Genomic DNA, 13,025 nt, shown 5'->3' on the forward strand with positions numbered 1-13,025 from the left:
GTTACCATTTTTACTAGATTAACAATTAATTCTTATTAAAATATTTGCCTTTAATTATTCAATATATAATGGACCTTATTGTGTAAATACTCGTGGAAATGACACTAGGTAGCCACTTTTAAGCATGTTATTTCAAATATATTCACAGTTTACAATGTATTTAAAGATTAGCCATTTTCGCTCAAACTTCAGGATACGGTGTCCTAGAGTTTAAACCTTAAAATTCAAATCGTACCCTAAAGTTCGAAAATTGTGTCTTGAAGTTTGAATCTTATGTCCTGAATTTTAAATTAGTAGTTCAGAAATTCAGGACACTAAAATTCAGGATACTTAGTCTTGAAGTTTGGGTGAATTAGTCAATCTTTAAATATATTATAAATTATGAATATATCTGAAATAGCGAGCTTAAAAGTGGCTATAGCTGCCGTTCGCCCTAAATACTTTTCAAAGCAGCACACAGAAAAGGCCCACTTCACTGATTTGTGGATTCGAAATGAAACCTTTTCTATTTCAGCAATAGGAACTCTAGAGTACATACCTGGCGAAAAGAATAGGAAGAATGAGATAGATGATATTAAATTACAATAAGAAGAGAAAAGAAAAAAAGAATGCCACAAAACATTGGTGGTGGAAAATAAAAAAAGACAGAATAAACAATTTTGAAAATTTACAATCTACATATGGGATGGAAGTTAACTAGATTGTATATTTGCAGAATGTATTTGCCAAATCTTGACCGAGGCAGTAATGGTAACATCTGTAGCATTGTTAAACAAGTAGAGCTTAGCATCTTCATATATTGCCTTTGTTGGATATAACCTTGATGTTATTGCTGTCCTTCCATTTTGTGCAAAACTTTCTACTATTGAATGATCCACCTATTACATTGACAAAAATACCCCATTAATTGATACTTAGTAAACTTAATTATACGCACAAAGGAAAACAAGCACTAATTAAGAATTTGGATTAAGAAATTAAGAAAGAAAAAGGGGATATTACCAGTGTTCTTAGAGAAAGCTTCTCTCCTTGGAGGACTGGAACTGTGCTTCCGTAGATTAGTTTGCGAACATCTGTTGCTTCAGATGACCTAAAAAAGGAAGTAAAAAGATGAGAATCACCATTTTCATACTTACTTAACAATACTTCGTAATGCATTTTCAAGATTTGTCTCGGATCTTGTCCCCATTTTAATTTAAAAAGAATTGCAACAAATATCCGGCTTCATACATTGTCCCCGAGTTTTGGTCTAGTGGTAAAAGCTATTCCTAATATATGAGTTAAACGTACGTGATTGGTTGAAACCCTGCCACGGACAAAATCTTAGTATTTAAGTGGAGCACGATAAAGGGGCGGTGCCAGTGTCCATTGAGCTTCGAACCATGTACTGGCCACTTGCCCTCGGGATTTTTCGGTTATAAAACAAAATGTGACTTCATTTTCAAACATGAATAAAAGTATGGACATGAGAAATACTTAAGTTTTTGGAAAGCTCGGTTGTTATGAGAAGGATGTGCTTAAGCAGTGGCGGACTCAGACTAAATGCAACAGGTTCAACGGAACTCACTATGTCTAGCTCGGACTATATGTATGTGCAGAAAAATATTATTATATATATATAGATCGCAGAACCCACTGACTTAAAATCCTGAATTCCGTACTGCTATTAAGCACTGAACCAATAAAGGGTTTTCTCCAATTTATTAGTTTGGTTTTGGGGGAGGGGGTGAAGGGCTAAAACTTCATTGATGAGATGAAAATGCAAGAGAGGAGAAATTAGAACCTGGTAAGATCATTGCAGAAGAATGTGGTGAAATTTCCAGCAGCGTCTTTAGCAATGTAGAAGTAAATTGGAGTTTGCTCGGACAATCCCTTATCTGTTAAAACCAATAAACCAAATGGTCCTAAGGCACCACGTTCAGCAGATCCACCGCTGCTTCTGCACTCATATGTAGCATTACTTCCTTCTAATTTCTCCAAGACCTTAGGGTCTACTTCAAACTCAGCCATTATGTCCAACTGTAATCATCAACAATTCAAGTTATAGTAAGTTAAACTTATTCGAGCATTAGCATGTTACGTGCTATAATAGCTTAAAATACACTAATAATGTCAAAAAAATTCTTTTAGGCAGTCAGTGTATATAAGCTAAATTTAATGAACAAACCTGAGTGGCAGTGCCAACTTCTAGTGGAACAACATTTCCTGGCTTGACCTCCACCTTGTCGAATTCCTTGCTGTTAAATCTCAAATTCTCAACCTCTGCCACTGGCCAAGTAATTATATTGCTTCCTGTCTTCTTGTCATATTTTATAGTCCTTGGAATGGGCTGTGTTACATCACACGTTACCAAAGTGTTAAATGAGACCAAAATTCAAATATGACATGAAGTTTGAAAAAAAAAATAAAGGAAATTAGCTCCTGTTTGGCCATAGATTTTGGCAAAAAAAAAATAGATTTTTGATAATATTGTTTGTTCATAGAATATAATCAGTTTTTGAAAAAGTTTATTTTTTTTTCAAGTTCCTAAAATCTGGTTTAGGGCAGTTTTTAGGTGAATTTTTCTTTCTCATAAAATTAGAACTGTTTTTTTTTTCAAATAAAATGCATATTCAAACACAACTTCAACTTTCAAAAATTATTTTTCTACGGAATTTCAAATACTCATTTTTTAGGTTTCAACTAAATCTATGTGCAAGCGCTAGCTTGACACAATTGAATTGTACCTGAAGTGATGCCCAACCTTTGCAAATATCAGCAGCTTCACTATCACTTTCAGTAATCCAAGCCCAAAGGACTCTTCTCTTTTTCTCTTGGTCATAAAATGTTTTTGATGCATAAAAATTTCCATAATCATATCTTAATCCAATACCAACATCAATAGTGGGATTATCAGGAACCCATTTTCCAGCCACAGCATCATAAGTTCCAAGTGCATAATAATCATTTCTATCATCATCAAGACTGGACTTTAACACATGTTTTACTGCAGGCCCATTATCTGAAGTGTCAAGCCCATTTTCAACAACTTTCGAAACCGGGTAAAAATCCACACATTCCCACATACCCGTACCCGATACACCATGGAGCACCCCATCCAGCAACTCAAAATTCTTAAAATCAATAGTGTCATAGACCAATGAAATTCCAGTTTTATTAACTTTTGAACCAATAGTAATCCGCCATTTGCCTTGTGGTGTGGTCCATGCAGTGGTGGGGTCACGGAAATCCTTAGCAGCAATTCCGGGTGGTGGTACAAGAACCGGGTTGCCCTCATACTTGACCCATTTTATTAGGAGAGGATCCGATGGGTCAGCCGGGTACGCTAAATTTTGAACCTGTACTGACTCGTTGGTTGACCCAGTATACAACATGACGAGTTTACCATCGGGTAAAATGGTTGCGGATCCGGTCCATACACCATTAATGTCGTACCATTGATCCGCAACCATAGCAACTGGAAGGTGTTGCCAGTGAATTAAGTCTCTTGAAACTGCATGGCCCCATACAATATTTCCCCATACTGCAGCCTCTGGATTGTATTGATAGAACAAATGGTACCATCCTTTGTAGAATAAGGGACCTAAAATATATTTTTTTTTAAAAATTGGAGTTAGAAATTAATATAACGTATAACTTTGAAGTACATTTTTTTTTGTATGATGCATATTGAAGTGTAAATACGAAAGGGCTTAATGTAAAAATGTCTCAATAAACTAGGTCACATATAATTAAATAAGTGATCCACTGTTGGTTGAATAAGATTAAGTGGATCAAAAGTAGCGAGGTTATAATTGGAACAGACAGGGTGGAAGTTGCTTACCATTCTAGGAATTTGTGTTTGCTCCTAGAAAATTCACATGCAATTGTCTGAAAACAACTGTCTTCATCATATTGACAATCTGTCTACTTAAAAACTGCTACGACTAGTATGTTTTGAGGTCCCGATTATGTCGATAATTTTCAATAATAATATAATAATAAGAAGAACAACAACAATAACAAGTAGAAATATATGGACTTTACCATTAGGATCTGACGAAAAGAATCAGGCAATTTCCGTGATCAGCGCAATCCAAGCCAAATAATCCAACACATGCCAAATAAGAATAAATCATTAATGTTCACCTCAAAAAATAATAAATAAGCAAATAAGTTTCCTGAGTAATTCAAACTCTGTTCTTGCAATCAAAGATCCATCTTAGGAAAAGAAAAAGACAAGGTATCCCATATTCGAAGCTGTAATGGTTTCTTTTACATCAATACAAAGCTTTTCTTAAACTATAAACGAAATATAATGTCATGTCAAATCTTTAATTAATTAAGAAACATAATTCATGGTTATGTAATGGAATGGAGATAATCATTCATTGTATATATAGTTCTAGTTAATCTCGTCAAGCATAAGGCGGGTTTATGTTAAAATTCATCAATAAGCAATGTTGATTTATTGTATAATAATAATAATAAAGTTGATTTATGAAAATTAATAACATAAGAGAAAAAGAATTACTAACCATTCATCCAATTCTTCTTAGGTTGAAAGTGGAAGGATGTTCTTTGCCAAGCCAACATTTGTTTGGTCCATGGAAACGGCCGTAATCCCAAGAAACGACCGCGTGACTTGGCGGAGACACCTTCTGCCACCCCACGCGCCACCGTCTTCATGCTGGTCAGCGGCATTAGATTAGAACCAAGCATATTGCACACGGTTTCTTGTGGTGGTACTGGCCCTGGATTCACATCCTCCGCCTCGTTTTTCCCATATTTCACTGCCACAAAAAGTAACAAAGCTGCCACCAGCCCTGTTAATACTATAAACGACACTCTTTTGGGTCGTAGCCGGCATCCGGCCGGAGAATTAACGGAGGTGTTATTGTCCTCCGCCGGTAATTGGGTGTAAGGAACGCTATTGTTTGTTTCCGCCATCTTTTGCATGGTGATGGACAAACTACTTTTACGAGCTTTTTATAGCACTACAAATTTCCCTATTTCTCCTTTTCTTTTTCTTTTCAAAAACTGACGGTGGAGAATATAATTGTTTTTTGTACTTCTTTATTGTCTTCTCCTCTTTGCTCCCTCGACAGTAAAACAATGCCTAAAGAGGAGTAGAAATATTAAAAAAAAATATTCTATGCACTAATCTTTTGATTTAAAAAAAGAAAAAGGGAAACGACTTTAAACGAGGAGATTGGAAGGCTAAAGTTGTTTCTGTTTTAATAGGAAAAAGGTTGGTTTTGGGATTTACTAAATATATTAATATTAGGTTTCCTTAATTGCTTTCCCTACTTAGAGTGGACGCAACTTGGTTAAAAGGTTTCCTGGATTGAGAAAAATTGAGAAATTTGCTTTAGCGGATTTCTTTAAAATATTAAATAGTGGTGGTGAAATGAATTAAAAAAATGACATTGTATAGCCGTTTTCAAAATAACCGAAATATCTATATTTTTCGGCTACTGAATGTAAAATAGTTTTTAGCGCATGCTAAAAGTGAAAACCCGCCTAAAAAATAGTTATCTCACCCATATTTCTTTTGTTTTATTTCTTCTGGAGCAATCACAAACACTTTTTTGATTATGGATCTACTACCAGAAATTCAATGCGTAATCTCAGCATTCAATGTATTCCTGAATAATCTCATTTTTCAATTATTCAACCATTTCATTTTACCAAGTTTAATGTTAGCCAGATTAGTCAACATTTATCTCTTTCGATGCAACAACAAGATCTTATTTGTAACAAGTAGTTTTGTTGGTTACCGAATTAGAAGTGGATATAAAGGCCTTGTAAGAGGATGACAATTTTGGATAGGATATATATATATATATAACCTGGATTTTCCAACAAAATCAACCTATTTCTATTTAAACCATGATCATGAGCAAGTGCATAAATATACTCCTGAAAGATAAGTGGATATAGGAAGTTGTGTTGTTGCGATCAATCTGGCTGTAAATATCTTTGAATTTCTTCCATTTGAAATTCGATTCCATTAAAAAATTAGTTAGATAATGAGCTTTTTAAAAACGTGTTAGAAAGGAAGTGCTCTTTATTTGTAATGATTTTTTGGAGTTAAGGGTAATTTACAATGGTTACCAGAAAAAAAAAGGGGTCATATATGGATAAGAACCATATTATCGACTTAGAAATGGACAACCGATGAATTAAAATTTTATATTTGTAAAGACTTAAATTGGAGATTCCTCAAGTTTGTGAGACTAGGAATTCTCCCAAAAGTAATAATATTCATATTATCCGCCGGTAAACCCATTTTCTATCCATATTTAATATAGTATGATCGAATAATTTATCCGCTTTTGCATTTTACATTTTCAACCTGCCCATATCTGACCGGACCCGACCGTTTGCCACCCCAAATATTAAAGTTCAAAATATTTTCTTTTATATTCGTCTTTTTTGATTTTAAGTTGACAATTTAATGTCTGCAGTCAATTTGGAAAATTCAAAGTTTCCTTTTTAATACCAAAGACTGTTTTCTTTTTTCATGTACCATACGAATACCAAACTATGAGTATTTTTTCTTGCAATTAGCTCAAAGTTTGAGAAATACTCCTTTTTACTTGATGGTCATCCCCCCCCCCCGTAGCCTGTAGGGTACAACTCGAAAGAGTAATGTTAACACGAATAACTTTGAATTGATTGGTAACATTTCTATGAAAGTGCTAATTAAGAATAACTCCAAAATTGAAGAGTTAAAGGCTAGTTTCGCTAGATTGTTTAAAATTTAGGTGTGTATGTGTATACGGATAAAATCGAGCCTACCCGATTTTACTATTTGATTGAAATCAGGGAATTGCATTGAAGGTCAGGCTCGTATAGATCAGACCAGAGCACGAAGATAAGGTATCGAGTTCGAGAATCGAGGTGTCTGTCGGGATCGAGGCCAGCAGCAATCGAGACCAAATATGGCAGACTTCGAGCAAAGCGCAATAACAGAAAAGCGAGATATCCGTGACCGATCGAAGATCACGGCGAAAATTACGGAACAAATCATATCAAGGGCAATTGTTTAGGCCAATCATGAGATTTATTTCTGTAATAAAAATTGTACCATAGATATGATTGTTCTACTAAACACCTTACACTCTGAGATATAAAAGCAATATAACGCCTTTTCTTTAGTTCATATTCTTGTCATCAGCTTGTTATATTTTATCTGTTCTTGCACAAGTCAGTTCGAGGGTATTCAAACTCGAGGGCTGAATTTCATTCAAACACTGATTTGCTTTATCCTATTGTTAATTTCTATTATTAATCTTTACATTTATCAATTGGTATTAGGTGAAATTACGTATCCTTAAAACCACATTATAAGTTTAATTATTATTCAATTTTAAGGGTAAATAGTTTGGCGCCCACCGTGAGGCTAAAGATAATAGTAATTGCCTGGTATTAATTCCCATAACACACATTGCTTTACGTTTGTTCTCATAAGTGTCTTTGATTTCAGGAATCAACATGTCAAACTCTCAAGTAGCACCCACTTACACAGACAATGACCTTGGTATTCATGGCGAAAACGAAAACATAGTCGCCCCCGGAAATGGAGTACCTCCAATCAACCCCGATGGACCACCCCGTAGACCCAGTCGATGTCAGATCTCATATTGCCATTAGTGGGAATTTGGGCATCGACCATGAAAATAGCATGTGCAGAGATGCCGGAGCAGCCGATCAAAACGCACAGAGTGGTGAAGAAGGTGGAATTAGCCTACAAATGATATTCGAAATATTGCAGACTCACCAAGCTACGATAGCGTAACTCCAAAATCAAAATCGAGTACCAAGCAGAATAAAGCTCGAAATATCACAAGAAGTTGTTCATAGAATCGAACCTGTACCAGAGAAATCGAATGCTAATGAATTGGGGACTGAGAAGTTTGAGGGCATTTCTCTCCTCCATGAGCCTTCGAAGATCGGCCTCGCATTGGCTCAGCTCTACTCGGGATTTAGAAAACGCCTCCCGATGGAGTGCTAAGGCCTATGCAGAAAGAAGAAAGGAAATTAGACCAGAAGAAATAAATGCGAGTGTGATATCGATGAGGGGAGTTGAGACTTACTCGACTCAGGATTCATTGAGCCTCATCAAAAAGACTTGATGTATCACTCGAGTCGATAGCATCTTCAACTCCTGTAAATCAACCACGGAAAAGATCCTCCCCTTTATGGGATCTTTCCACATCGAGAGTCTTCATAGCTTGGGCATTTTGAATTGCCTCCTCGAAAAATGCAGAGAGAGTCGGCGAGTCTCCAATTATTATTGCCCCAAGTGAATCACTTGGGGCATTCTCTTCATTTCGAAGGGCCTCGGAGCCGCCCCCTCAGGCATACCCTCCGATTGCTCATTTCGGCCGGAGGCATCTTCGATCTCCATCGACTCAGGGACTTTGCCGGGGCCCTCTTCCAAGACCTCCTCGGTTCGAGGCTGAATTTCTCCAACCCTCACTGACTTAGAAGCCTTTGGGGCCTCGGTGTTCCTCTTCACTCGATCCACCAGCTCGGAGCCATCATCTTCATTTTCTTCTTCTTCTTCCTCTCTTAGCCGCTGAACTACCTCCGCAAGTAGGACGACAGTGTCTTTTTCGGTTTACGAGCCTTTTTTTTCTTGAGCTTTGGTTCCTCGGAGGTTGAGACACTTTTCCTCTTGTTATCCTTCGCCGGTTTCAGGGCCGGGGGCAAAACCTCTTCCTTCCAGCACGGGGGACTCATGACAACATTTTCTCCGAGGCCTGTATAAAAGGAAACCAAGTGAGTATGAAAAGAAACATTTCAACAAAAATCATCAAATACACGAGAGGGGGCTTACCATGATTTTTGGCCTCCCATCGTCCACTTTCCAAATCATGCCATGAGCGCTCAACATACGAAGAGGTCGAAGTCAGGTTCCGAACCCAGTTCTCGAGGTTAGGAATTGCATTGGGCATCCAAGAGACCGCTACATTATAGAGAAGGATGTCGATGAGAAGAAGCAAAGGAAACAAAATAATAAATGAAAGCTATATGTGGGATTGTACTTACGCTTCATATTCCATTTCTCGAGAAATGGCATCTTCTCGGCCAGTATTAGGTCGGAAGTCTTCACTCAAATGGACCGGCCTATCCATCCTCGATCCTTGTCCTCATCTATTCTCGAGAACAGCGATGCTGAAGCCTTATTAACCCGCCTCAATAGAAACGACGACTATACAACCTGATGAGATGTTCGAGGGTGAAAGACATCCCTTCAACTTTGCTCGCGAAGAATCAGAGCAGAATGACAATCTGCCAAAAAGAGGGATGGATCTGACCTAGGGTTATTTGATATTGACTGCAAAAGTCGATGATGACGGGGTCGACAGGGCCCGACGTGAAAGGGTAAGTATAAACACTAAAGAAACCCTTTAACATGGGTAGTGATGTCTTCTTCGGGGGCCGGAATTACCACCTCTTTATCTTTCCAATGGCAGTCTTTCTTCACCTGCTCAAGGTCACCCTCAGTTATTGAGCATATATATCTCGATACTGGCTCGCATCGACCAGGGACCGATGAAGTTTTCTCAACTTTGAAGTCGGAAGTAAGTTCACACCCCCCCCCCCCCGGGAACACACTCCTCAGGGCGTGGCTCCACCGGTGTTTTCACGCCATGACGAAGTTTCTCGACTTTGTTTTCTTACTTATTTTACTTTTTTTCTTTATTTCTCGTGAAAATAAATAAAGGTCGAGTCTATGGGATTGGAGTACAGCCATCCTCCAGTCGTCCACCAATACCATTATTTACTGGGGTATCAATTTTCCAAAAATACATGGAAGCTATGCATCAAAAAGTGGATCAAATGTCAAAAGAATTTCAAGCAACTGAGGCTTTGATCCAAAAATTATTAAAAAGAAAAGCAAGAAAGGCAGTCAAACTGCAATGGAGTTTGAGTCCGAGTCTAAGGAGGAGACTGAGTCTGACTAGGTGTGAGCACGTGATTTTTGCCCAAAGCAAATTATTCCCAGAAATTCAAACAAAACAATTTCTTTATTGCTTTATAATTTTTGTGAATTTTGGTGTCATTTTTCTGCTAATTGTCGCATTTATATATGCATTCTAATTCATTTGAAAAAAAATACAAAAATATGCATTTGCATTTAGGATTTAATTTCATATTTTTAGGATTAATTAAGGGTTAATTTGTTTTAGAGCAAAATATGAAGAAAATAACAAAAATAGTTCACTTTTGCCTTTTTAATTGTTTAAATGTGAATTCGTCCCGAAATAGTTTTTAAAATAATTTTAGAAATCAATTAGTTTAATTTTGAAATATATTAGAATTGTATTTTAATTGTTGCAATTTTATAAAATCAGAAAAAATATACAAAAAATAGATAAAAGAAACAAATGAAAAAAAAAAGGAAAACAAAAAAAGAAATAGAGAAAGGCTACCCACGATTTGGGCCATGCCCAATTCATTTCACCCGGGCCCAACATTTCTTTCTTCTTTTCCATGCCCCAGGCCCAATCCAACACAGACCAGGTCCGGGTCCTCCAAAAGTCCAAAAGACGTTGTTTTATATATATATGTCCGAATATTCACCCCCCTATATCGTCTCTCAACCCCCCCGTCCATCTCTAACCCTAAAAACAAGCCGCCCCCATATCTTTCGCCGGAACCCTACCGCCGGCGAACACAACCTATGTCGTTGACCACCAAAATTTCACCGTAAATTCTCCTTCCCCTCCTCTTTCCAACCCCCATGGTTATCTCCCTTGAATCTTTCCCTATCTCCTCGAATCTTCGATGGAAGATTTTCCGGCCACGACGAGACCTACCCCAAATAACCCCAAATTAACACCATGTGACTGCCTGAGCCTCCTCTACCTAACCCCAATAGCCCTATCTCTCGAATCTGTCTAGAACAGCTTGAATATCAAATCGAAGGTTTCCGACCAAAACCCTAAGGCAAGGTCTCCATGATTTCGGACCCTAACAACCCTAACCAGGTGTTTTCTTATAAAAACACATGGTTAGGGATGTTACGGGTCAGAAATTTTGGGGGATTTGGATAAAAACCACTGGCCAGAGCTCTTTGTGGTCAGTGGGTTCTTATTGGTATTTTTCTTTTATTTTCAATTTCTTTTCCCTTTTCTGATTTTCTGCATGTATGAATTCCATGGTTAATGTCTTGTTAATGTGCGTTTTAATTTTTTGTCAATATTGTTCTAATCATTGTGTCCTGATTTGATTAAGTCTAGTTGTTTGTTTGATTTTAATATGTTCCGATCCCTGATATTAGTTCGATTTATAATTTATTAATTAGTTTTACTAAGTTTTGCATGAATTAGTTTCTGGTGTTCCTTTATTTAATTACTAATTAGTTCATGTTTGGCTTCAGTTTGATTAGTCGTCTAGCTAGTTCTAATTAGTTTAGTTTGTTTTGATCTGTTTAAGGCTGAATTGGAATCTTTGGGAGACTATAATTAATTGGTAGTTAGGCTAACAGAGGGTTTGAGTCAATTAGTTAGGGGCTTAAAGCTTAGCTTGCTTGGGCAGTAATTTCAGGGAGGGAATAAGGGTAGTTTAGGCATGGAAAAGGGTAGTTGTATTAAGAATAGTAATTTCAAAACCAAGATAAGGGTAGTATAGGTATTGTATAGGTAAAAGAACACCCTAGGGCCTTCTATAATAAGACTTTAGTGTAGATTTCAGTAAACTTAGGGGAGTAACTTGAGAAACAAGGCAGAAATTGAAGGACTAATTGGGGAAATCTGAAATTAAAAGGGGGAAAATGTGTGAGTGCCATGAAGAGCATTCTACCTTATTTGTTGCCTATAAAAGGCAACCCCAATACCTTCATTGGGGGGGTCTGAAAAAATTTCCCAAGGAAACTCCTCTCTGATTATTCAGATCTGAAGTTGAAGTTCAAAACATTCAAAAAATCAAAAAAAAAATCACTGTTTCATTGCTTTCTTCAGGTTGTTTTCGAATTCCAGCTTTAATTCAACTTTCTAGTTCATCTCGAAATCAAAAATAGTTTGAACTCTTTCGTGTCTGTTCAATAGTTGAAATCTGAAAGTGTTTGAAATTATTTGAGCACTGGTGTTGGTTTATTTGAGTTGGTTGTGGGTTATCCATCGAATGTGTGGATTGATGGGTTCATTGCTGGTTGTATTGGTGCTATTTTGGTTTTGAAAAGTTTCCTGGACCACTGATTCATTTCTGGGTTGAAACTGTTGTTTGAAATTCCAAATCATTGTTGCTTGTTCTGATGTTGCTAACTGCTCCTTGTTCCTTTGATATTCTGATTTCCAGGAGTTGGCAGGCTATTTTTCTTATTTTTAAAATCAGAAACTATTGTTTCCTTGCATCCGTCTGTGTTTCATTTTGGTATTGCTGGGGTTTTTCCGTTTCGTTTGAGCTGGGTTTACTGGTTGTTGTTGTACTGCTTGGTGCTGGTTGTTGCTGTTGTCTGCTACTGATCTACTGATCTTCACTTTCTTCTTCTGTTTCTACTATCAGGTACACTTTTGAATCATTGTGATGCGGCTGTGGTAGTGAAAACAAATACTTAAGTAGTCAAGTGTTTAATTTGTATTTGCATGTTTAATAGTCAAATGATAGGCATATGTATAATCTATCTTTGTAAAAATATACAAAAACTTGATAAACCCACGGGCCCTTATCATCGTCGGTTTCTATGAAGGGCACAATAGCATCACTGATGGCATGTGTACCATCATCCCCGTGTATCACAATTTCTTGTCTATCCCATTCAAATTTGACCACTTGATGCAGTGTAGAAGGTACTCCCTTAGCTGCATGTATCCATGGTCGCCCCAACAAAAGATTGTATGACACTGCCACATCTATTACTTGAAATTCCATGGTGAACTCGACTGGGCCAATGGTTAGTTCCAGTACGATATCACCTACTGTGTTAATGCCGCCCCCATCAAAACCTCGGACACAGACACTGTTCTGGTGGATCCTGTCATCAGCAACCTTTAGCTTGTTGAGAGTGGCCAAAGGACAGGTATTGGCAC

General features: G+C 37.2%; 1 protein-coding gene across 1 annotated transcript; it reads right to left on the bottom strand.

Annotated features, from left to right (window-relative positions):
- Positions 1–479: 479 nt before the first annotated feature.
- LOC107798454 (acid beta-fructofuranosidase 2, vacuolar-like) lies at positions 480–4,945 on the bottom strand. Its single transcript, XM_016621459.2, has 7 exons — positions 4,518–4,945; positions 4,027–4,035; positions 2,727–3,583; positions 2,168–2,329; positions 1,784–2,019; positions 1,003–1,090; positions 480–878 (listed from the first exon to the last, which is right to left on the bottom strand). Exons 1-7 carry the CDS (start codon positions 4,936–4,938, stop codon positions 693–695), a joined length of 1,959 nt encoding a protein of 652 aa, XP_016476945.2. The 5' UTR covers positions 4,939–4,945; the 3' UTR covers positions 480–692.
- Between the last annotated feature and the right edge of the window lie 8,080 nt (positions 4,946–13,025).

This window comes from Nicotiana tabacum, chromosome 1, assembly GCF_000715075.1.
Source record: "Nicotiana tabacum cultivar K326 chromosome 1, ASM71507v2, whole genome shotgun sequence".
Lineage (NCBI taxonomy): Eukaryota > Viridiplantae > Streptophyta > Magnoliopsida > Solanales > Solanaceae > Nicotiana > Nicotiana tabacum.